Here is a 26268-nt window from a genome sequence, read left to right on the forward strand (position 1 = left end):
TCTTTGCAGTGCAACCGAAGAATGACTTCGGAAGTTATAATACAAGCGTATCAAGTCTGAGCAACAACTGTCACTGAAGTGCACGCGATCGAGTAGTATGTTACCGTAGAACAATCTGTGTTGACGGCATCATCTGTAGTACTGGTAGTGCAATATTGATCGTGCCTATTCCGAGAAAATGCATGCCTTTTTACGGTCCTTTTTGGTGCCTTTTTATGCACCTAAAGCACGTTTTTTAAGTGCCTTAAAATCCGCTCTCTGTTGATGAACAAAGATGAACACGAGGACAACCGCTACTAAGAGAATAGACTCATACGTTTGGTTTGGTTTAGTATGCGAAGAAAAATACATAGGAGTCGCCTACTCTAAATCACTTATATGAGGAGCAGAGAGTAACTATATAGCTTCCCAACATGTGGAAGGAACCGTGATGACCACAAGAACTATCACCAGGACTTCCAGCGCTGGTCGTCTTTGTGCAAGCAACCAGTCCTCCAGAAGCGTCCTCGAGTCAAATGGCCGTTCACCAAGCCGGTCCAAGGTGATGCGAAAGTGACGTCTATGGGAATTATACCGAGTGCAGCAAAGTAAGACGTGCTCGATATCCTGTGCTTTACTGCAGCATGCATATATAATATGCCGAATTGAACGATTCTTGTAAAGAAAGCCGCGACCGAAATAGTCTAGTGAAGGGCGAGGATCTCGCTTGCGCGCGAGAATCAGAGAAAACGATTCTTTGCCCGCGTACTGGTACTATGAACATTTCTAAAGTCCCCACAGCAATAAATAATGGGTACATACAACATTCCCTAACCGTGGGTCTGGACACCGTGGGCCATCTTCCCAATAAATAGGATTGTCATAGGATGCCATGAAGGAGGCGTCCGGGGAATATTAAATGTCATTGGATCCTATACCAATCCCTTATGATGTTTTTTTAATATTTTTTTTATTTTTTCTGGTGCTACGCAAAAGGGAACCAAATCCCTGTCTAGGCGAGAACACCAGGACAATATCACAAGGTTACACGCAAAGTAACACAAAGTAAAACGCAATGTTGTAAAGAAAAAAAAAATGAACAGTTAAAGATGCACAAAGAGGGAATAAAAAAGAGTAATGAGATCATTGCATCAACATCCGCATTATGTTTTTCTTGAACACAGATAGAGAAACATTAGAAAATTGGTTACAATATTCATTGTAATACTTAGCTACTAACACACTTATCTTAACATGAGAGTAGTTTGTACGGCCAGTGGGAACTCGTAATTTATATGAATGTCGGAGAAGATAAGGTACAGAGTGAGCACTCAAACTGAAAGATAAAAAAAAAAGGATTCTCGATTTTCAGACACTCCACAAAAGATCATCACTAACAACTTGTAGGTAAAAAGCTGTGTCACAGTAAGAATATTATATTTTTTAAACAGTGGTCCAGAACTGACAAAGTGCCCAGCACTATCGACTGCACGAACGGCTTTTTTCTGCACTCTCAACAGGCTAGATAAATGAGTGAATGCCACCGTACCCCATACCAACAGGCAATAATACACTTTGGAATGAATTAAAGAAAAATATAGCATACGCTTGACTTTGCTAGGAAGGGTGTCGCGAACTCTGCATATCATACCAGCTGCTTTCGCAGTTTCTCTTCTTAAATAACGAACATGTTCAGTCCAGCTGAGGTGTTCATCAAATAGCACGCCCAAAAATTTAAAACAATTTATTCTCTCCACAACACGGCCGTTAAATAATATTTTTGGCTCGGAGGCTATGGTTTTATTGCGTGCTCTGAACAAAATGTGTTTTGTTTTACCTACATTTAATCTCAGCTGATTCAAAGCAAGCCAAAGAGAAAGATTTCCCATGACGAGGTTCATTTGGTCTTCTAGGTGGCTAACATTGGAACTTGAAAGGAAAATACTGGTATCGTCGGCATACAGAATAAAACTAGCAACGTTTGAGATAATGACAATATCATTGATAAAGAGCAAAAAAAGTGTAGGCCCAAGTATTGACCCCTGAGGAACGCCGGATATTACGGGCATTACATATGATATGTGATATATGACATATGGGATCCCACATCAGTCCTATACATATATAAATGCGATGTATATAGGATCCTATAGAGACACATATAAACCTGTATGCCTTTTTCCAGTAGGGTTACGTACGTAATATCGATTGTCATACGTCCTTACTTAGAGACCCTGAGAGGAAGAGATGAACACACCAAAAATCTCAATAGCGACAACACTGTGTTTTTCGTGTAATCCCTATTCTCAGGTTTTTCATTATGGATCTATGCCACCAGCTTGCTCTCTTTTTAACTACTCTTTCAGCTCCGTCATAATTCATTAGGTACCTTCCCAATCTCTTTCACTTGGATTGTTTTCTTTGTGTATGCATGTTTCCTCCTGTTCCTGCACTATCAGCACGTAAGTTACGGTTTTCCAATCCAATGAAACCTCAAGGTAACTCGCGTGTAGCAGAAGCAACCGTATACTGGTCATTACCGAATACCACTGTGCACTTTGGGTTCAAATCTTGTGAAGGGTTCACACCTCAGGGAGTTGTTGGAATTCCCGAGGGGGCGTGTGAGAACCGCATCTTCTGGCCTTTCGGAGTGTATTGGTCATTTTGGCAGTTTCTTTTTTTTTTTTTGCCCTAGGGCTGTTGTAGAATATTTGGGGGAGGTGCTCGAGGTCTGTGTGTGTGTGTGTGTGGGGGGGATGTGATTGGAAAGTCCCTGATGTAGCGCTCTCGCGAAACTTTACTGACGCTAAGAAAAAAAGAAAAAAGAAAAGAGAAAGAAATGAAAACTTACCTTCGCATGACGGACAGCACTTCCCTTTTGCAGGCGGCAAGGGATTCTTGCAGTTTACGTGGCAGTACGTCTTTGACTCCGTGACGACACCAGACTGGAATACGAAAGTTTCCATTGAATCGAGTAAGGAATTGACGAGGCAGAATATGAACAAATAAGGGGGACTGAAAATGAAAAGAACGAGAAAACGTGAGCGAACGAATGAAGCTCTAAGGCATAGCAATTAAAAAAACAAACAAAGCTTACAATCTAAACAACGAGTTGCTTTAGGATGACTGAATGATGAACGATGACCATCCGAACAGCGTCATTCCTTTGAAAACTATCGTTCACCGCTCCTTATCTTCCCTGTCTAGTAGCAATACGAAACGGAACCCCACTCGCATAAATGGGAAATAGGAAATGGTATGACGAATTGACTTTATAGGAATTCGGGGCTTACGTCACCACAGACAACTATGATCATGAGCGACGCCACAGTGGTCCGTATATCATATTCTTCCCACGCTAAAGTTTCTCTAGCCTGAGTTCAAACTCAGCACACGACAAGGCCTCGGGAAGGATGGTTGTGTAAGGAACCTGTGTCATGCCACCAAGTCGATCCCTCAGCCATGAGACCAGTGAGCGGACGAGTTAACAAGTAATCCTGATTTGCCTTAAAAAAAGATGACTTTTTATCTGGATTGGATTGGATTGGAAAAGAAAGAAAAATATGGACTTTTTATCTCTTAATCTCTTTTCGCATAGCTTTATTGTCCCCCGCCCCACAATTTCAAAGCGCGCACTCCCGAAGCCACCCACGCGTTCCGAGGTCCCTCATGTCATGTGTAACCTTGCCGGTTTTCATAATTTAACACCTCGGCCTGCTCGCTCTTCGGATGTAGAGCAAAGGCGCCCTTAAATGTCACCACCCTGTTTCAATTCACGAGTCTCTTCACGCTCCGCACTTAATATTCAAATCACAAAATCTTAATTTGATATTGCGAACCCGTCGCGCCTCAGACGCTGAGAGGTGTGCCACGGTCTCGTAAAATGATCGGGGGCGTTTGTCTCGCTGCTGCAACGTACCAGTGACTGTGGGTGAATGATCCTTATTGCATTTGATTAAGCGTGGTCAAATAGACTTACTTGGCAGGTAAACCGTTGACATGGATCCTCATCGTCAGTCCATTCGGAGGAACTGTTGTAGACTTTCCCACCATAGACGCATTCTGCGAGCAGTCATGTAGACACATCTGTGAACACAAAGTCTGCTTCCCACTTGTTCGCGTTCGGTGCAACAAGAAAACAATAATAATAATAATAATAATAAAGGAGGGGAACACATATTCCGTATATACCTCTGAAACTGTAGGGTGGGCGTTCTATAGTAATGAGTTAATTGCATGAGTGGACTCAAAAGAATCGACAAGTTACTTGTGTCGCTTGGATGTAGAAACAGAATGGATTAACAACAGAAATGTCGACGACTTCAACTCTTGGACCACTATGTCATGTTGAAATGCAGACCATTTACACTGTGCGTACATGGCTAAAGGCATTGTATCTTGAGCATTCCACGTGAAGAATGTGTGTTTGTGATGTCCTGAACGTTACCTGCACTGCGGGCAGTGTTCAAGTGGTATACACTCGCCAATGTCAAGCGTGCAAACAGGGGCGTAGGAAGGTAGGGGGCAAAGGGGGCGACCGCCCCTTTCGAGCTCATGCTGTGGAAACCTAGCCCCCTTTTATGCATAGAGATATCGGTCAGGGTGTCTGATATTCTGTCTCATTGGGCAAAGCTTTACAGGATTTGCATGTTCGTATGAAGGAATTTTGATTATTACAGGTAACGTTTTTGCTAGCTAAGGAAAATTCGCATGAGCAATTCACTAGTGTACCGTCACTACTCCTCTGAAACGAAACATCTTCCAAACCTAAATATGTCTGTATCTGATAATCACACAGAGAAAGATCATCGCCTAATTAACCGAATGCCATAAGGTAAAGCTATTTTACCATATTTCGAGTCATTCTGCACTGCGTAAAGCATGTGCTACTTTGATTTTTGCATTCTGTTTTTTACAGAGCGTTGTTAATATACAACCCCTTCGAACATCCCCCCCCCCCCCCCCCCCAATCTTGCGGCGAACGACTTCCGACGCCCCTGCGTGATAGAGAGAACAGAATTGCTGTTCATGTAACAGCCAGTTGAGTCGTGAAAGGTGTTCCGGGAGCTACCAAGTGCAAGAGACCTTCAATTGGACAATACACAACCATTCTTACTGTTCCAATTGTTTTCAAATGACTGTGTGTGGAGCTGTTAGTGCAACCTACGTTGGTTGACACACAGCTTCACAGCAACGTATGCGTCATTATAGAACTAGTGACCTACGAGTTACGTACTCCTCACAGCTGTTATTCGATATTAAAGATGACTGCTCACTTTTGCAGACATCGCAGCACTTGTTCCCTTCCGCTGGCTGCAGGAAATAGCAGCCTCTTTGCAACGGGCAAGTCTCGTGCCGACAGACGACAACGCTGTGCTGGAAACAACAACAACAACAACAACTTTATTTTGTTATGGTGAATGGGGAGTGCCAGCTGGAAAGGACAATTCGGCTGTGAAAAAGTGAGGAGCACACAGAAAAGTGTTGAGTGAATGACAATGTTGTAATTGTACTCGTTACACTGCATATCACCCCCCCCCCCCACACACACACACACGTACACACAGGGACCTCGCTGCTGCACAAATTGTCTAAAAATGTCCCTATGTCACGGTAACCCCAGCAAGCCCTGAAGCAAGTGGGTTCAATCAATCTGGTTCTTCACACACCAAGCATCGCCTTTTACGCAAAATCCTGCCACTCATTCCTTAAAACGCGAAGTTACCTGTACACAAAACGCAATGTTTGTGTGTTATAGGAAGAAAAATATACAGTCAACCCTCGATTTATGAACACCCTCGGTTCCCCGAAAAACCGTTCATAAATCGAGGGATTCACAAATCGAAAATTCAGTTAACTGAGTACTATCGAGCAAATGGAACAGTACTTCCGAGTTGGGATTGTGTTTATAATGCCACATATTGTGTAATTTTGCTTTTGACCATGCCTTCTGCTGTATCAATCTCACAAAGAACAGACGTTAGCGCATTCACACTCTGTTTATTATGCAATACTATTGTTTATTTTTGCTTTGGACCATGTCACCCGCTGTGCCAATCTTGGAAACGAGAGATGTCAACACATTCGCACTGGACTGGACTGGTCTCGGATTTCCTCCGGAATTTTTAACCTCCGTTTATTAATCTCCGGGTGACAGCGCCCGCCTTATTCATCAACTGAGGTCAGAAACACTCGGTCGCACCTGTGCGACACCGGAAAACCCATTTGTTGTTCCGATTTCGAGGGGTTAAGAACCGAGGGTGCAATACCTGGAAAACGTTTTGTCCGTTCAGGCGTCATTCATAAGACCACGGAACTATCCCTTTGAAAGTTTCTGGACCTCGGAACGATCTGTTCATAAATTGAAGGCAAAAACGCTGGGCAACTCCTAGTTGGTTCCCAGAAATTCCGTTCATTATTATAATATCGAGGTTCATAAAACGAGGGAAAAATGAATGGAAAAAGTTTGGTTCCCAGTGCTCGTGTTCATAAAACGAGGGAATTCATAAATCGAAGGTTCATAAATCGAGGGTTGACTGTAGTTCTTTTTTTTTTTTTTTCGTGGCGACAACCTAGTAAAACATCCTGTAATAATATGTCGCTGGTACCGATGCAGAGAATTCGATACCTTCGCCTAGCCACAGTTCGATACAAAATAATTAATACACTGTATAGCGATACTTATAGCGATCCATACATCGTTGGTATTCCGTTGATGTTGGTATTATCGATATACACTTCCTCATGTAATGGTCTCACGGGCCCATGACGACTAAATAAATAAATAAATAAATATTCGTCACCATAACGCGTGCCATAACGTAGCAACACAAAATAAGCCTTTCAGGTGGAACGTAGAGATACACAAACGGATGAGAGAAAGGACACGGGGCGTCCTGTCACATTTATCTAAGGTCCCACTATATACTATAGGCATACGTTGCCAACTTGGTTTGCTCCAAGACATCATCGCTTTTGTCGCTTCCACGGCTCATTAATTCTAAGCGCTTTGTAATGAAGCTGCGAAGGAAGAAGAACGTGACATGGAGCATAAATTGCACACGGCACCGAGATGTTCGCACGGGCAGGCCAAACTAGCCTTGAAATAAGTACCTCTCCAGCGAAGGCCTCATTTCGAGTGGACCAACAATATGTATACCTATGTGCTATGTGCTTCAGCTATAAAAAGTGGGACAGAATGACTGCCTGCTGGGGTAGAGCTGACGAAATAAGGCAGTCGACGAAAAAGACGTTGTGGGACTTGTCCCCACACTTACCAGTCAAGTTCCGGTCAAGTGCGGGGTTCCCTAACCGCGAGTAAGTGACCCCCGCCGCTGTCTTTCGAACCCTGCCCCATTTTGTTGTTCTTATAGGCGTAGTAGACTCTGTGTTGTGTTTGTCTATCTAGGTGATAGTCGCGACTTTGTTGCTTTCTATCATGAAGAGCACCCTATATCAAGTATAGCGTTGTCGATACAAGTTATAACGAGTACAAAATTAAAACCTATCTGCACGCAGAGCACGCAGGCCTAATTATATGTATTTCAGCCTCGGGACCAGCGTACAACGTAGGAAGCCACAGTGACCTCAACACATAGGGAAAGCACACAGAAAGTAATGTAGGCTAGACAATGTATGTATGTGTCTTTGCCATGGGCAACACAGCAAGGACGAATGTTTTCCCAGAAAGACCCATCTGTCGACCGACCCAGGAAGACGTACAGAAAAAAAAAAAAAAAAAAATGAAGAAGAAGATAAGAGCCATCAGAGAGAGACAGTGGAAACGGTCGGACAAGAGCGCACGATGTTTCCAGTTAGCGCGACTCAAGGTAGATAAACAACCTGTACTAAAGCCTAGAGGTCTTCTTTTCTCTTTGATGTTGTACCGATAAGGGCGAATGGCGAAGATAGTCTACCCGTGTCCCAGAGGCGGCGGGCCACTTAGCTTCACCGTGGCGAAAACACTTTTTGGGGAATTTCAAAAGTGCTGAAAAGGCAGGTCCTTCAGACGATAATAGAGGTTACTGAAACATCTCTTCTGTACCGCTCCTTTTTGTCTTAAGGCCACCTAACGGAGGCGTCAAAAGGTGTGCCAAAAAGAGATGTCTAGAAATTTCAACAAGCAATCCCGCGTGTTATGCACGGTACGCCAAAACTCACTGGTAGATTTTATTTTCTAGGTATACTGGAATACGTTTGCACTGACCCATGACGACGAAGCTTGAGCTTGGGCGCAACAATAGGGAGTTTTAGTATATCGTACGCTATCGCCTTTGCGTACGTAAGGGATAGCGTGGTGGTGGTTCTGCGCAATGCGCAAACCTCTGTTTATTGCGCGTGCGCAGAACCACCAACGCTATCCCTTACGTACGCAAAGGCGACAGCGTACGATATACTAAAACTCAGTATTGCATTTGTTGCGCCCAGCTTATAGATTTCGTCGCCATGGATCTTGTCCACCAGCTTGCCTGCGTATATGCTATTTTATCTGTTATATTTGCAGTGAGTTTACCAAAACAACCTGTGTGCCTTGAAAAGCGTTTTCAATATGTACATAAAATAAAATGCAAAAAAATCGTCATGATGTGCGTCTTTACCTCTAATACCCAGTTTTGCTACGTCTTATTGGGCTTTCGTTATCACAACACTTTCCTCTGGTTCTTGAGAAAATAGAACGGTACGGCAGCGAAAACCTCCCGAAGCATGCTACGTATCACGAGAAGCAATGCGTAAAGCTAAAGTTAAGCGGGGCCTACATCGTGTTTCTCTTTTCTTCTCCTTTTTTTTTAAGCGGAAAAAGACAGACGTGAAATATCGCGACCAAATGTAACCCTTGAAACCACAAAGAGAACATGGGCAACGAACCATCGAAAGTGAAAGTAGTAACCTACTCATGTCGAAATCACTTCGAAGTAACTTTCGGGTGAAACTTCTCACGACTTTCTAACAAGAATAGTGTAACTTCAATACTTGCTCGCGAACGTAAAATGCAGAAAAAAAAAAAAAGAAAGAAAGAAGAAGAACAAAGTCGTTTCGGCGGCAGCGGCATGCCACACCCTCGTGTAAATAGGCGATTGTTTTTCATTTGTGACACCTAAGTAGACGTTGCTGTGAATAAATCTTGTGAAAAAATAAAATAAAATAAAAAATAAATAAGTCGGTTATTCGACACCGAAGATCCTCACTAAGTCACTATCCATAGCATTTGGGTCATTCCATGGAAAGCAATGCAGCTGCGTAATTTACGTAATATATAATGCATAAAAGTTTTTGTTAGCGAGCTAGGGAAAATACCATATAATACGTAGGGGGTGTTCATAAATAGACTTTGTACCGCTGTGTGCAAACGTATTTTGTGAAGACAACATGTACAAACCAAACGGCGACTCTGTCGTGTGGCGCGTGACGTTTTGCCGCTTAGGGACTGCTTTTTGCGAATTGGCCAGTCGTGTGTGGGTCTGTTTTGTTGCTCCTCATACTCAAGGAAAATGTTGCCTACAACACCATTCTGTCGGTTGTGTCCTACAGCCGCGAGACTGCAGAGGACGCCTTTCACCAATGCTTTCTGCCAGACACGCTGTGGCATAGAGTTGAAGTGCTGTACGGTGTTTCGCGGGTCCGGTGGAATACCATCCGGTCACTGCTTCAGCCCCCGTCCCGCTCCGCGACAGGCGTCACTTTATTCTTTTGGCGGCAGAGATCAAGAGTGGATAGCTCGCTGCATAGCAGTACACGGTGGTCACACGCGAAGTGTGGTACACCTAGTTAGAACTGGGATTCATCGCGTATTTCATAAGAAGACAGCAGTGCTCTCTCCATTTCGGCAGGCGCTGGCAAACAACATCGGTGCTCCTCGAAGATGCCCAAGGTACGTATGCTGCGCACTTCTAAGTGGCTTTGGAGGTTGTGCCTCACCCCGTTTGCAGCTTTCCGCGGTTTTGGACTGTTCCTTGACAACGATTAACACGTACATTAATCACTGACATTTTGTGAGTTCTTGTTCGGCTAGTTGCAGTCTAGTCCGTTTGAAATGCCGGGGAGCAAGTCCACCGTAACTGGACTTCCACTCTTATAAAAACGCATAGGTTGTATGACCACGAACATCTGAGGTAGCAAAATAGGTCTGTGATCCTCTCGTTCCAGTTTGATGATTCACATCAGGACAATGCAGTGATCGGCAGTTTTTGAGCCGTTTTGCCCATGGAACTATATAGCAGGCGCCCAGAACATAGCTCGTTCTTGCGCCTTATAAGAAAATATCAAGCGCGGTGGAATGCCGACTTTCAGGGAACTTTCACCACGTGCTCCAGGTAACTCTATCAAATTTGCTAGAAATGAAATTCTCCGACATATACTCGGAAACGCGTCGAGTTAAAGTAACGTTCCTTGCCAGTTGTCATAATCCGAAAATGCATGGCGGAACTACCCAGATCGAAAATACGCTCCCTGGCACTATGGTAAACACTAGTGAGTTTTAGTACATCGTACGCTGTCGCCTCTGCGCACGTAAGAGATAGCGTTGGCGGTTCTGCATACGCGCAAAACATAGACGCAAACAAAACATAAACGCGACAAAACTTCGCGCATTGCTCAGAACCGACACGCTATCCCTTAAGTGCGCAAGGCGATAGCGTACGATGCAAAACTCTCTAATGAAAAGGGTTTGAAAATCGTTGCGTGGCGGAAGAGGAATTATTCGGCCGCACCTAGTTCTCCTTGAAGTTACCGGCAAGAAGAGATGGAAGATCGAAAAGGGTGCAAACTTAAAGAGAGAAGGAAAAGGGATGGACACAGAAATTGCAGCGCGCCTACACACAACGCCTGATGTATTCACACATTTTTCTCTACCATCATCATCATAGTCATCATCCGTCCATCCGTCAACACGTTCAATTACAATTTGGTGAATATCCTCCTCCTTCCGGATTTTTCTCTATTCCTGTTCATCACCTATACTCTTCCTTTCTGCCGTAGCCCTTCGCAGACTACGCCTTTAAAAGTAGGTCAGTTCGGACAAAAATATGTCTGTCAACATTGTTGACCAAGCTTTTGACATTATTCCGAGGTTCAATTGAGGCCGACAGAGCCCTCAAATCCACGAATACGAAACACGTGAACACAGTCGTGCCGAGACTGCCATGTGAGGGAAGGAATATATCCACCAGTACTCGAACCTGGGACAGTCGAACTGAGTGCGCCATTGGAATGCAGGTTCCACCTTTAGCTGTTGCGCTGCTCTCTGTGCGTGATCTGATGTCGTCTCACGAGCCGCTGAGAGAGAAGCACTGCGTAAAACACGCCTCCTCGGTTTTTAAGATACACGAGCCTGCAAACCGAAAGACGCGTCTCATACGCACTGCTTCATCGCGTGAAAACATAATACGGTAAAGGGTGAAACTAGATCTGCGTCGCATATATATTATACAAACATGTCATCTAATGATCATTTGCGGGTGACAAAATTAGATGTTACTGTTGGTTTCGCAGTAATGAAGCAAACTGGTATCCAAGCGCGTGACCTTCGGTCGTAGCTAGCTGTTACCTCCTCTTCCACAGTAGCGTGAAAAGTGACACACCTCTTTGCGGTTATTCTTTATTTTTTTTTTTCGGAGAATATCTCAACTGCAAGGACCCACATGCCTCTGTCCTGTAGCCAGCATGACGATGTCGGGAATACCCATGACTGAGGCAGCGTGGTGCCAAGAGAATGGCAGACAGCGCGAGGGAGTCGACGTCATTCGGCGAGCATTATTTCACACACACCTAAAGCTATTTCGGGAAAGGCAAGGACAACGGACGCCCTTCCGAAACATCGTCTGCCGTGGCACTCTTAAGGTAGATTCAACTTTTAGGACTCGAGTGCCAAATGTTGCCTGATATCGACGCAAGGTGTCTTCTGCTAGAAACATGAACGGTTGTAGGTATAATACGAGCCTGATTTCATGGATTCGATATACTGCCCACCCGTTGAAGATGCTTTTTCATGCAGTTCATCTGAGGCTGCAACCCAAAGGTCTCGGTGTACTTTGCAATCACACATGACCGTTCACTATCCGCATTTCAGTCAAGAGAAAACATGATTCTGCCTACTGGTCACGAGGATTACGAGATCAGCGAAAGTTCTACAATTTGCATTGTTGATTGATTAGATGAGTCAAGAAAAAGGTGACCTAATCATAATATCCGCGAATAAACTTCAAACCAAGGAATAACAACGTGGTACATGTTGCCGAATAAGTAAAATCCGGCCGGCAATCCAGAAGATGTGGGTTCGATCCCTACAGCTGGCTAACCTTTTCAGTGACTTTCATCTTTCATAGTAAAACTTGTTTGTGTCGCCCCTAAGTGTGGTCTGCCTCGGCCAAATCTCGTTGCTTAAGTAAAACTTGGCGCACCGTTTCAATCGTTGCAATAACCGTAGTTGCAATATTCAACAGCGGTGGATGTTCGTACCGTGCAGATGAGACTGCGAATCTCGAGATGTTGCCACTTCCTTCCGTTGCACACTGCAGAACGTGTTGTCGCCACTCCCTTCCGATATTCCTGCCGGTGCGATGCGGCAGCCCTCATTCTTCTGCGTCGGCAACGCGCAGGTTTCAAGTTTTGTTATATCAACAGAGAGTGTATGATCCAACCGACCTCACAGAAGCAGTGACACCTCCTTTTCTACTTAATGAGCAAAAATGCGAACAGTAAAATGGTGCACGATGTGATTGCGGTTCGCCTGTTTTTCAGAGCAAAATAGAACGAGCCAGCCCCACTGCACTGGCACTCGGCCACTTTTTTTATAGAAATGTTAAAAGCTCGGGAACCCCTTATTCTTTTTTCTTTTTTACGGATAATACACCGATGGTGATACGCTTGCCGGTTTCAGCGATTAGGCGACGCTAAACAACTCCCCCCGTCTGTTCCGCAACGATCGAGTCCCGCAACACAATTGTCCACCTGCTGTCATCTCTGGTATCCTAATAGGCATGTACCTCAGCTGTACAGCCCATGCACTTGGGAATGCAAAAGATCAACAGGTGCGGGTGGGCGACTACGAACCCGGGCCCGGTTCAATGCCCGGCATTTGCGCGCTTGGAAACATCGACTTGCACATTCCCCTGTAGGGGATAAACAAATAAGAAAAGTTCCATCAGTTTCCAGCAAACGGTTCAACGTCATCCTTTGAGTAAGTGGTCCAAAAGAATTTGTAAGGTCTCCTTGTCTTTCTTCAACTCGGCCACCTTTTTCATCCTCCCCAAACGGTAGCCATTCTTCGAAACGTCTTCATGCGGCGAGCCGGTGCATTCCATCCGTCGCACACTATATAGTTGCGAAAACGATGATTTACCCTTGAGAAGAGCACCATAAAAACGTTCTTCTCACATTGCTGCATGGTGGGATGTTCCTTCAGAATTCAAGACAACATCAGCGGCTGATTCTAATCGCTGGAATTCAGCTGTATACGTCTCAAGGATGAACGAATAGATGCCGTTCCTTTAGCGCTATGGGGTTCTTCTACCTGATGGACTTCATCAATCTGCGCAGACAAAGAAATCCTGTGTCTCGTGCAGTATTAGGGGGCTATTGTGCGAGGCCGCTGTTTAACATCCTGCACCATGGTCCACCTTGTTGTATACGGTCTTTCTTAAACGAAAGAGATTCCAGTGTCATATAAGCATTATATGTATAACGTTGGTATGCACTCAGAAATATGTGTGCAGAAACTGCTTGTGGACGCCGACGAGTGACTGATGATAATTGTTATTCCTGTGGAGTCACTCAAGTGCATGACGAATTTGCCGCACAATTATGGCGCCTCGGTCGACCCTATTATAGATAAGCTGTTCCCATTTCCGCATCGCAGGTTCTTTCTGTCCTGGGGCTTAGTCCACAGAAAAGGTGTGACTACTATACAGGAAGTTTCGCACGCTGCTTACCTGCGCGAAATATTGCCTGTGGACAAGAAAGCTTGCTCCAGAACGCGATCGATACCTGCATGAGACCAGTCCCAAAGTGTGCAGCTGAGAAAGCTAATGTACAAGTTTTGTTTATGCGCAAAATTGTGGACATTGCTCCCTGCCATATCAATCGTTATCCACCACCATTAGGTGCACCAAGCTTTCGTTTCTTTGTTGTTTTTCCAAGTACCTGTAACGTTTTTCCTCATTCCATGCCACGACCTAGTCCATCACGATACGCTCCAAAGATTATACCCACGATCAACGTCGATAATGTTCGTGCGCACTATGGATTACTGCATTAAAGAGAAGAGATTATGTGAAATCTCGCTCTTAAACAACACCCGCGATGTTGTCGATGGTAGCTGCCCCATAATCAATCTCACGTAAATGGCTGGTCGATCAATAACACTTTGCTGATTAGTTCTACCTGTTTTGCTTAGCTTGCAGAGAAAAATGCACAGAGAAGGAGGAGGCCTATAACACTGTTAAATTTCGACTGCAAAGTATTAGCCAAGGTAGCAGTTAACCGAGTGCAAGGCAATATGGAGGAGTGTGTCTCTCTATCACAGGGTGCTGCAGTAAAAGAATCCAAAGGAGAATATGGGAAGTAAAGAGATGCTATAGAATAGACAAGAGAAGGAGAATAACAGGCATGGATCAGGAAAATGCATTTGACTAGTTTAAACAACATTAGCATGAGTTGGGACGGAAAATCAAATAATAAACAGAATAGGAGCAACGTATCAAAACGCCAGGAGCAGGCTATTAACGAATGGGAAATTAGGTAAGAGCTTTCAGGTCAGAATGAGGGTAAGGCAAGGTTGCCCCCTTTCTCCCCTGCTGTATGTGTTAGCCTTTGATAGATTATTAGGAGGGTTGAACAGATGTGAGGCAGTGAAAGTGTGAGATTTCCGGGGAGGGGCTGTACAAAGTAAAGCCATAGTGGCTTACGCAGATGATCTAACTATGACTGTTCAAGGCGAAAGGGAAGTTGAGAGAGCACGAGAAGTAATGGAAGAATATGGAACAATGAGTTGGGGGGGGGGGGGCGAAAATAAATAAAGACAATTCAAAATTAGTATATCTAGAAGGAGAGAAACCGAGGAAAAATCTAGGTCTGAGTATTGTGGAATTCTTGCAGACAGGTTGAGTAAGGAAGGGGTGTCAGGTAACAATTGGGTGCAGTTAGAAAAAGACTTGGCAAAAATAATGAAAGAGCATGTTGAACCGGGAACGCCACTGATAGCTCGGGCGCAGATTATCAATACAATATGATACCGAAATGCGCATACCGGATCTCTATCCTTCTCCGGAAATATGTCGGAAAATTGAGAAACTTTGCTTTCATTTAAGCTGGGATGGGAAAACGCAATGGGTAGCGCAAGAGAAAATGAAGCTGCCTATTAAAATTGGGGGGCTACGAACCGTTAAGGGTATGTTTTGCATGGAATATATAGGATGTTGGACGGGAAGCACATCGCGCAAGAGGTACCAAGATTCTGGCTGGGAATATACATAATATATTTTAATCCATCATCATCATCCTGTCGTTCGCATATGCATAACATGTAAATACATATTTTCTATATAAGATATTTTAGCCAACACAAGATAGACCACAGGTGCCCAATGTCTGAAAACCATTCAGCAATTTATGAAGCAGGGTAACACGCGCTGCTACAATCAAAAAGGGTTAGACAAGAGCGAGGACTTTAGCAGAAGCACCGTCACAGAATTATACAGAGAACGGAGGGGAAAATAAATAGAACAATATTTATCTAAGATAACAGAAAAAAGGTTGGGAAAAGAACATATAGTTTCTGGTTAGAAAGCAAAAGGAAATCATTCTCACTGAAAGCAGCCCATAGGGTCATACTCCTGACGGACAATTTCTATCTGTGAATAGGCTGACACACCTTACGTGTAAGACTACTCCAATTACATTCTATCTGGGGAAAAACAGCAGAAGGGACTGTGAGCTTTGCGGCCATCGTTGCGTGTATGGCGGCATACCTGTGTTCCTGTTTTAAGAAATATTTTGGATAGCTTAATAGCTTAACACTTGAAGACGCAGTGGGGGTACATGTTGGAAAAGTAGTTAAAAGACATAATCGATTGTACATGCTAGTAGCCGTTGAAGTCACATATAAGGTTCAATAGGAGCAGGGTGGTGCATAGAGGCGACTGCTGGAGTAAAGAACGAATGAGAAAGATAATCAGCTACTACGTACGAACTTGGCAAGGAAGGGAAAGGGTTAAGAGCAAAAAAAAAAAAAAATCGCGAAACAGTGACATACAGGTTTTAGGGTAGTGGAGGGTATTATTAAATTTAATTTGCCAGATCAGTTAAATGGACAACAACAACAACAACAACAACAACAACAACTGCTACATGAATGATTATGGGATGAGGTGAGGTGAGGTGAGGTTAAATGGAATTTGAATATCCTAAATACAAAACCAGGAAGGCGATCTATCGAAAATTTGGGCGTGTTAAATGTAAAGCATAAGAGTGTTGACGCTCTTCTGAAGCACATGATGCAGTGTTACACATAAGTGCAAAAAGCAATGAGGCAGAGTTTTAGAACTGGCCTCGGTTCTTGACTCCGTTGGAGAAATTAAGGGGAATCGGTAAATTAGGGATGCAGGAAGCAGTAGGCTAAGCCGTTAAGGAAGATGGGCCAACCTTTTTGGTATCACCTGATCAGTAAACAACACAAAAATGCATAAATAAATTAAGGGTACAGGAAATAGTGGGCTAAAACAGCAAGATGGGCCCACTGTTTTCGTGACTCATCTAATCAATGAACAATACAAGAAGAAGGAATAACAAAACAAAAACAGAATTAGTCGTCGAATTTTGCGCTTGTGGCTCGAGGGTCCAACAAGCGTAAGGGTCCGACGAGCGTAAGGGTCCAACTAGAAGGAGGATCCAGTCGGGTCACGTGACACCGTGAACAAGTATCCAACGTGAAGATGGGTCCAAGCAGAGACGGAACATCCAACGAGAGGAAGGATACAATGCGAGACGAAGGATCCAATGATAGCTAACAACAATAATAAACGGTAAAGTAGAGAGCTCCGACATAACGTTCTGTCTGAGGTTCTGTCCCTCATGAGATAAACATCGTTAGTGCCCGGCCGTGGCTGGAGAACTACCAAGCAACTTTCAGTGATGTTCTGATATACCTGGATCGTATAGCCGCAACAGGAATCTTACCGTCCCAGACGTAGTGTTGTCCCTTTCCGCACTATTTTGTTTATTGTCGAAATAAATGCACAGATATTTCGCATTTCGGTACCAAGTTTCGTCCAGAGTCGCTGCTCCAATTTCATCTAATTTCTTTTACAACAAATGCATGCAGCTAGAAAAGGGATTGTGCAGGTTTAAATACTGCTGCGTTTTGTGAAGGGATCAGTATGTAATGAACCGGCCGCAAATGTTATTACTAGACCGCAGAACTATATGTGAATATAATTTTTTTGTGAAAGCACTGTATGTACTGCATAGCGATTTGGCCCAACAGTAACACAAAATGATGCCGCCACACTTCTAACGTACTCTGCCTAGAAGTAAAGTGAGAGAAAGACCGTTGGAGGGGGGGGGGGGGGGGCACAACAAAGAACATAATGCGCAAAAAACTATGACGTGATGGAGCAGTTAAAAGTAGTTGCATTAAAAGGAATATAAACATATCGTGGCCATGAGGCTGGCTGGCCGTAATGACTGTGCAATGGCATTCCTTGCACTGTGGCAGTAATTTAATGACATTCAGCCAGGTATGAATAACACACACGAATGCTATACCGTTCATTTTGATTTCGCTTTCCGTTCGCAGTGGTGTGCATACCTCGGATGCATAGTATAGTCCCCAACCGCACGCGCGCAATGTTTATCGGCCATCTGTTTATTGCGGTATTAATCTTTCTCGCAAAGTATAGGGGAAAGTGTGAAGAAGTTTCCAAAGAGCTAAAGAATCCAAACGTGCTGAAAGATCCATCGTGGTTGGAGTATACGACAAGCAGGAGGGTCCAAACGTGCTGGAAGATCCAACGTGTTAACAACGAGCGGAAGGATCCAACGTTGGATCCTCCAGCTCGTTGGACCCTGCAGCACGTTGGACCATTTGACATATAATCCGAATTTTGTCGGAGTTTCGACCAAGTCGGATCATGAACTGCGTCGGGGCTGTAGTGCAAAGTAGGACAGAAGAGAATTACAGGTGTGCGCTCAGAAGGAAATTATGGCTATTGCAATTGATACGCTTGCGAACTTGGTGGAGAAATTCGCTGTGACAAAACGAATGGCCGAAACATCGCTAGGTCTATCACCGTTGTTTACGCCTGTATATAGTTTCTGTAGCACACATTCTCTGAAATGGGAACTCTGCGTGCAAAGATATACTGCAAGTAAATACATCTTTCGCAGCATCGTTGTTGAGGACAGGAAAGGCAAGGCAAGGAAACCGTTGCAAGTTACAACACTTGAAATATATGTTGTGCATGCGACAGATACTTATCGCCGCAACCAACAGCAAATGCACGCTTGGCTAGTAATTTCGAGGTAGCTTTATACCATATCTACTACCAAGTTAAATATTGCTAAAATGGCACTTGCTTGGCACACGCAGGTGATACAAGGGACGTCCGAGATCCGGGGGATGTTCATCACTTGCCCCTCTGTGTGGCATTTCAAAGATTCCCCTATAAACGAAAGATAATGTAAGACAAATAACATGATCATCATATGCAAGTAGAACATACATTGACAAGACCACAGAATCATGTAGCGTTGACATCGCGTCAGACTTACCGTGCTATGCAGTTCACGCATCCTATGCAAGTTAAGAAAAGGGCAAGCCTCGTATAATGTATGTGCTCTTGTGGGAGGCCTTTATCACGCCCTATTACGCAGATGCCGAGGGAAACTGCCGAATAACTCTATTCTCGCTCGAGTGAGCGATGGGTCATTCACAATCGAAAACTTCTCGGGATGACGGCCAATCCAATAAGAAGAGTAAATTGACAGATTCGACTAACAAAACCATCATCAGAGTTCAAGTGGCGAACACGGAGGTGAACAAACAAGAATTCGCATCTACCTAATCCGTCACAAATTTGATTTCTACTCCAGCGGCCACTAAGCCGCCGCAGGGCTGCGATTTTACGGCAGGCGAGGTCCAACTCTCATGCAAACTTCTCCATTTCGGGGAAAGGTAGGCACAGCAATAGACAAGTGACCCATTCTTCTCATCAACCGAACGGACCTTGCAAGTCGAGAAAAGGAGACGTGGTCCCATTCAGAGGCTCTATGTAAGCAGAACCTCACGCGTGGGCTTTCGAAAGCAGTGTGGAGAAGTCCCATCACCTTCCGGGAGCTGCTGAACTTCGTCTATATAATGAGCCGTTATTGAACCCCTGCCTTGCTATTACTTTCGTCACGCTACCCCACGAACCTCGGATCGCAACAAATGGTTGGAAGCGCTGCGACAGACTCCACCGACCTATAACTTTTATTACTCATTACTCAGACCTGAAGAAGTGCAGACTACTGCATTAAAGTCTTGTAATTAAATTATCCATGCTTCTAACGGGTTAATCGTCATTATTTTCACTATTTCATAGCTAAAATTACAGCCAGACTGTGACGAGAAAGTACAAGTATAGGCGAAAACCTAATCACCAATTTTGTCGGAAGTGCTAACTGCTAAATGCATTTGCGTCGCGCAAAAAAGTTTGCACGAAGGGAAGTTAACACTCACAAGTGAGCCGTTGTCGTCTCATTGTTCCCCAAAGTATATGCTACCCTCACCACGTGTACACCGACTATATTGTAAATACGTCCCTTTGTATCTTCTGTGTTGTCTCTGTAGCTTCGTCCCCAGAAGCTGACACCCTTGAGATCCTTCAGGTGATTGAAGCGGTCAATGAAGATTAGTATGAATCTTGGGAATTTATAAATTTCCAAGATTCGTACTAATCTACTAGTTGTAAGGCATCAGTAGGCAAGACGTATGGCTATATGTACAATGAATGAGTACTCGTGTGGTGATGTGTGGTTTACGCCTTCCCGGCTAGTTGGTGCTCACGATTCTCTTTCGTAGCACTTCTGTTTGTCCTGCTCATCATCCTGTGTTCGTAATGTTACATTAAATTTTCGCTTAAAAGGGCTTAAACTTCGATTGAAAGTTCAGTCGTGCTGCATGTGGAAGTATAGACACGCTGAAGGTAAAGATCAAAGACCTTCTGCAACCGTTCAAAATCGGAAAAGATATTGGCCTCTTGCACGTTAACTCGGAACGAACATGGGAGAAAGCTGGCTGTGACCGCGAAATTCGGCCCCATAAACTTCTCACACTGGTCCCTTGCGAAGCCGCAGACGTCATAGCACAACTTAGCAAAGGGGGCTCAAAGAACAACGACGAAGCGAAGTCCGTCTATCAAATGAAGCGTATCGGCACTTTGATACCAAAAAGGTGCTTGGTGTTTGGGAACCCGCAAGAAGAGGGACGCTGAGCTTTAGGCACTTGGAAACTTTATAGCGAGTTGTGCTATGGCGACAGTTTGTGATAGGTGAGTGTTATAAAGTTCCTTGTATTGCGTTTTTTGCATTATCGCGCTTCGTTGCGTCGCATAGACTGTTGCTGTATGCAGTTTGGAGAGCCGTGTGCGGGGGGGTGGGGGTGGGGGCAGAATCTTGGGGTTGCGTCCCGGAATCTTGGAGTAGTTTTCCTCTGTGTCCCGAATTCGGCGATGTTTCCCATTTAGCAAAGGTAAAACGGAGTAAATGTCCGAAACACCGCTGAGCTCGCGGAGGAGCGTGCTACGAGTCGAAACTGCAGGATGTGGAAGTTGCGTTTTCTAAAGCCGCAAAAGAAGATAAGAAAGAAGCAAGGAAAGATAGATCGGAAAAGAGGTCTTTTTGCGAACGTTTCAAAAAGGGGTCCCGCAAGTGAAAGAGAAAACGCGAGTTGAACACAGGATGCCATCCCCAAAACCCGAGAAAAGGGAAGAGATAAGCTGCGATGAGAAGCTGGATAGAAGCCAGGATAGAGCCGCATGTTGGAGAAATGTCTGTGAACCGCCGGCCATGCTTAGATCACCATCGTCAAAAGCAAATCTACTTGGGATCTGACGAAGACTGTTGCAGAAATTGCTCACGAGCTAAAAGAAGGACACGTGCAAATATGAGCCCCAGCACTGTTGCAAGATGGCTACATGAAGTGTCATTCCACGACGTCGTACTACTACTACTACTACTAGTAGCAGTAGTATATTATGTGTAGTAGTAAGTCGTGTGTCACAAGTTGGGCGAGTTCGAGTAAAGACCGCTAAGTAGTAACAAAAAAAAAAAAAAAAAAGAACACCAGGTTGGAATTTGCTGAGGAACACAACAAGTGGACAACTGACGACTGGAAGAGGGTCGCCTTTTCAGACCAGTCGGAGGGCAACTTTTTGTAAGTGAGGGCAGGCTGTATATATTGGACGTCCAGGAACAACTCCAATTACTAGGTTCCCACCGTGAAGACCGGAGAAGGCTTTAGTATTCTTGGGATGGGTATTTTCGCTGCGCAAGTCGTCGGCCCATTGGGGCAGATTAATGGGAAAACAGATGGATGCACGAACAAATAGATTCTTGACGACAGTCTGTTGAAGTGTGCAGAAGAGAAAATGCTGAAAGAATAGACCTTCCAGCATGACAACGATCATAAGCGAACTTCTTATGTCAAGGGGTGTCTTGCGTCGAAGTCCGTTCCGATTCTGAAGTGGTCCGCACAATCACCAGCCTATATAACCCGATGTAACAGCTACGGGAGGAACTTAGGCGACGTGGAAAGCTCGTGGTAAGAACACGTCAGAATTATTTGAACAATTAACAGGAGGAATGGAGAGGAGAAGAGGACTTCACAAACCACATCAGATAAATAACCGCTTTTCACCGCTGGGGAGCAATCCCCTATCCCATTACATGTGAGACATTAGATGAGTAAAATGAAGATGAAATGGAAATGAGCTAAGGATAAGTCGTTTACGGAACAATTTGAGGTGTGATCGGTTGGCTGTGCTGTGCCGAACAAAACGAGGATGCAACGAAAAGGAAAAAATGCCGAAGGGTGTACAGAGGGTAATTGGAAAACAGTATGATACTGGATCAAATCGGTGGTCACCAGGCAGTCCATAAACATTTGAAGACCCCGACAGTGCTGTACAAGGTTCTGACACGGACCTATAATAGCAGCCAAGTATTAAATGGCTTCCTGCTTACAGTACTAAACTAAGTACGAAGTAGTAATAATAATAACTGGGGGTTTACGTCGCGAGACAACTGAGAAGCACTGAGTAGTCACTTCTCCGTATCGTGGGGCTCACATTGTATGAGGACGCGCTCAATGTTCGCCACGACGTCACAGTTGGAGCATGAGGCGAAGTCTGTGCAGGGGGAGGCAAAGTATGTTGGTAAACGATCGGCAACAGAAAGACAAATCTGGATCCACCGAATACATGATCGAGGGACCTGTCAGTGATTTCCCGAATCTGCAGAGCCAGCAGCTGGGCCCGAGGAATTCACATCAGTATGTGTCTGACATGCAAACTTGGCTAAAACGATAGATACACCCTTACAGTGAATACTATATATCACTAGCATTTTTCCTACCTCTTCGAAGTACCCCCGCCTTCCCATGGACACACGAAACAGAACAACAATTTAAACAAAAATTTAAAGGAAATGAAATCATGCCACGTCTTACCTATATACGGCCAACATCTTACGTGAACATCACATCGCTCGGTTTGTATCTGACAGCTACAGAAGCACTCAAGATACTATTGTCAAGTGCTAAGACGTAGGATACCACTCAGCATGATGAAACGAGCGATTACAGAGGGGGAGGAACAGAACATGAGCGTTTGTGTGATGAAGCGGCAGAAATGTTGACAGTTGGCGGGTCTGGCTCTGCACCGCCGCATAATGAGACAGCTCTGTTTGACGCCTGCATAGAGATCGCTATCAGCACCATTCGTGCCCTTCTGTGCCGCCTTTGCAATGCCGATAACATTCGCGCTCTAGAAAACGATTTTTTCCATTCTGATGCATTCGCGGATATTCAGGGACAATAAATGGCATTCGTGAATGGCACATCTTGTCGGTCAGCGTGTATTCAGACGCAGGTGTTCGAATTACTATTGCTCTGCGTCAAAGGCAATCAGTGCTTATGTAGTTTTGGGCAGTTGTGTGATGCTTCCCTCTGCCTATATGGCAGGTGTTCACGTGTATCGTATTGCTGACGTCCTATAGTAAGTCAAATCGAGATTCATTATAATTCTCGGTTTTACGTCGCGCCATTCATTATGAGTGACGCCACAGTGGTCGATTCGCGGATTAAATGCTGGTTTCCAATTCCAAATATGCTTCTACTTAGTGCTTATAGTGCTGTATAAGTCTGAATACTGACTGAATGTTGTCACCTTCGCGAGAACAGCGTTTAGATGTCTGCGGAGTCTATTTATTGAGCACCAGAAAACGTAGAGACCTCTTGCATACACTTCTTTTGTAAGAACAACTGGACAAAACACCGAAAGACAAGCCGCGCAGTGCTGTGCAGTGTCTTTTAGTGTTTTGTACCGCTAGCCTTTAGTTTTATGTTTAGTTTCTGGAGTGTGATCTTCTTTACGGTAAGGAGTTTGCAGTTTTGCAGTTTCCGGTTTGCAGTATCGAAGACGACAATCTTAGACGAAACATTGTTTTTTTTTTTTAAATCCTTCGGAGAGCGTAATAGACGTATACAGACGAGCAAGGACAGGTCGCATAGCACCGTAGTGATACGTCGCTTTACGTCGCGAGACAACTATGACGATGAGCGCCGCCACAGTGGTCGGTCTGTGGCTTAATTTTGCCCATATCTGAGGGTTCTTTAACGCGTATTGAATCTACTCAATATCTGTACGTGGAATCTGCATTGCTGTAGGGATATGTCTGAATCCGTGGACGTGTAGCAGCGTCCGCAAATCTCGCCTCGGCTTAAAGGGGCCGTAAACAGATATGCAAGGTGCGCATTTCTCTGAGTCATATTATTCAAACTTATACAGTGAAAGCTCCTTGTAACTACTAGCGCTCAAATTCAAAAGGCACTTGAATACGGATGAAATATTCACTGCACTCTTTCGCTTGTTAGCTCCGCCCTGTGCTCTAACTTTACGTCATTTTGACGTAGCACTTTTCTCACCAATTACAATCAAGAAATCAACGTATGATTTTATTTTGCTTGCGGAAATTGATTAGATGATCGTGAGTCTTATTCCATTCAAAGTCTGACCAGTTACAGACTCAAACTGGAAAAGAAATGCGTTCAATTTGGATATCACACGCGCACTACGTTTTCCGCGCAACAGCACGCAGCACAGCGCGAGCCGACGCCACAGTTGCGGAATCTCACGTGCGCGTTGTGGAGTTGTGAGTTCTAGTTTGCTTTCGCTTCATGCTCGTTCTGCTCTAAGTTCCTCTGTGGTGTCTTGTTTTGTTTGTTTTCGTGTAAATATATAAATTTCAAAGTTAATTGTAAGTAATACTTGTATATAGCTGTTTTTCTGTAGTTAGCATTTGCGAAATATGCCTCCAGTGTGCATAGTCGCAACGTGCTCCCACCGACGCGTAAAGAATCAACCGCCGAAGCTGAGATTTCACCGTGTGCCGAATGACGAACCTCGTAGGTCGTCATGGTTAGAACTTACTGGACAGCAGAATGTGTCTGTGGAGAACCTGCCAAAGACAATGTTTGTATGCGAGGACCACTTCGATGCGAAAGCGTACCGCATGGCCATAATGGGACCTGTCAGCAAAAAACTTCGCGATGATGCTGTCCCATCACTACAACTGCCCAAGGATGCCGACGACGGTCCATCGAAACGCCGTGTTGTTTTGGTAAGTCCTGTTTATAGTGAGTACCGTTCATTCTAGAAATCAGGTGCTTCAGAAAATATCGCCTGCCTACAACTCAGTTTCGCATATCCCTGTCAAAACATGTGCTGTAATTCTACTGCACGGTAGCTGTACATTAGCAATAGCGTAAGCCTTAAGGACGCTAACGTCACAATTTTCATCCCAACTACACACGTGGTTTCTTAGAAAATCCAACTTTAAAACTGAGGGCAACACTGTGCCGAAGTAGACACCAATTACGCATGGCCCGTCACGTACGGCAGCAAAACCAGATTCCATGCTCGCAACACTGGGTCTAGCGATGCGACGTCCACGTCGCAACGCGTGAAAACCAAAATCTCTCTAACAAACAAACAAACAAACAAACATGATACATAAGCGCCAGTGTTGCCCGCTAAACTGAGGGTATAGACTCGCAGAAGGTGTCCTTGCGCCCTCTTTTGGCGCACCCAAACGGGGAGTATGAGACACCCGGAGCGGCCACTAAACAGCGCAAAACAGTTGGATCATTATGCAGCGTTCCCAAACGAGCGATCTTAACACGCGGGAGCGTGAGAATGTCACTCTTCTCGCTCTCGCTCAAGAGCGTGAAAAACCGGCAGCGCGAGCGTGAAGTCACCATCTCGCTGACATCTGCGACCTCTTGATATTTTCGCTCACGTTTCCAAGATGGTGGACTCAATAAACAAAAGGAAACGAAAACATAAGCGTATGCTGGCACATGGAAATGTAGTATTGTACAACTAGTAATAGCGATAATTTTGACTGTACTATATCAAGCACAAGAATTAAGGCTATTCTGCATGCGTCGGGCTATTTCAAACAAACAATTATGTGTAAATGTGCAAATAAATTCAATCTAGAATCCGCTAGGGACTTGGGAGTACCGAGAGGGGGGCAAGGGGGCAGTGCCCCCTCCCCCCGGAGCTCCAAGGTCACTTGTGAAAATTCTGCGCTCTTTAGTCATAGGTCGTCATGATTATTCTCGGATGTCATAATATGAACCTCTGAACACCCACACAGACCATCTCCAGGAAAAGAGGGGTGGAAACGCTCATGGCTAGGGTACCCAATGTCGCAGCAACTGGCCGGTGCCCCGTGAGTGCAGAACCGGTGATAAAAAGTAAGGAATCATGGATGACACTATGAAAAACGTAAGCAATACCGTAGTGAAGACGCGTGTGGTGCGCGGGGTTACAGAGGCCAGTGCAAGAGACACAAATGGCATTAAAGGCTGTCATAGCAGAACACAAATATCAGTGCATAAATTCGTGCGATTGGTAGATGCACTGAACAAAAACAATTCTTCCTTCATAATCACGTTTGCGTCTTCTCTCAAGCTGCATTGTGTAGTCTTTTTTCCGTACTTCCTTTTTCTTCGGGGAAAAAAAAAAATCTAGA

General features: G+C 44.6%; 1 protein-coding gene across 1 annotated transcript in view; it reads right to left on the bottom strand.

Moving 5' to 3' along the window:
- Positions 1-26268, bottom strand: part of LOC135377664 (BMP-binding endothelial regulator protein-like) — a 117361-nt gene that overhangs the window by 45847 nt on the left and 45246 nt on the right. The window contains exons 2-5 of the mRNA XM_064610258.1: positions 18547-18632; positions 5256-5355; positions 3959-4041; positions 2831-2924 (exon numbers count right to left, since the gene is read on the bottom strand). Of these exons, the coding sequence (XP_064466328.1) occupies positions 2831-2924; positions 3959-4041; positions 5256-5355; positions 18547-18632 (363 nt within the window). The remainder of the gene's footprint in view (positions 1-2830; positions 2925-3958; positions 4042-5255; positions 5356-18546; positions 18633-26268) is intronic.

This window comes from Ornithodoros turicata, chromosome 1, assembly GCF_037126465.1.
Source record: "Ornithodoros turicata isolate Travis chromosome 1, ASM3712646v1, whole genome shotgun sequence".
In the NCBI taxonomy this organism is placed as follows: domain Eukaryota; kingdom Metazoa; phylum Arthropoda; class Arachnida; order Ixodida; family Argasidae; genus Ornithodoros; species Ornithodoros turicata.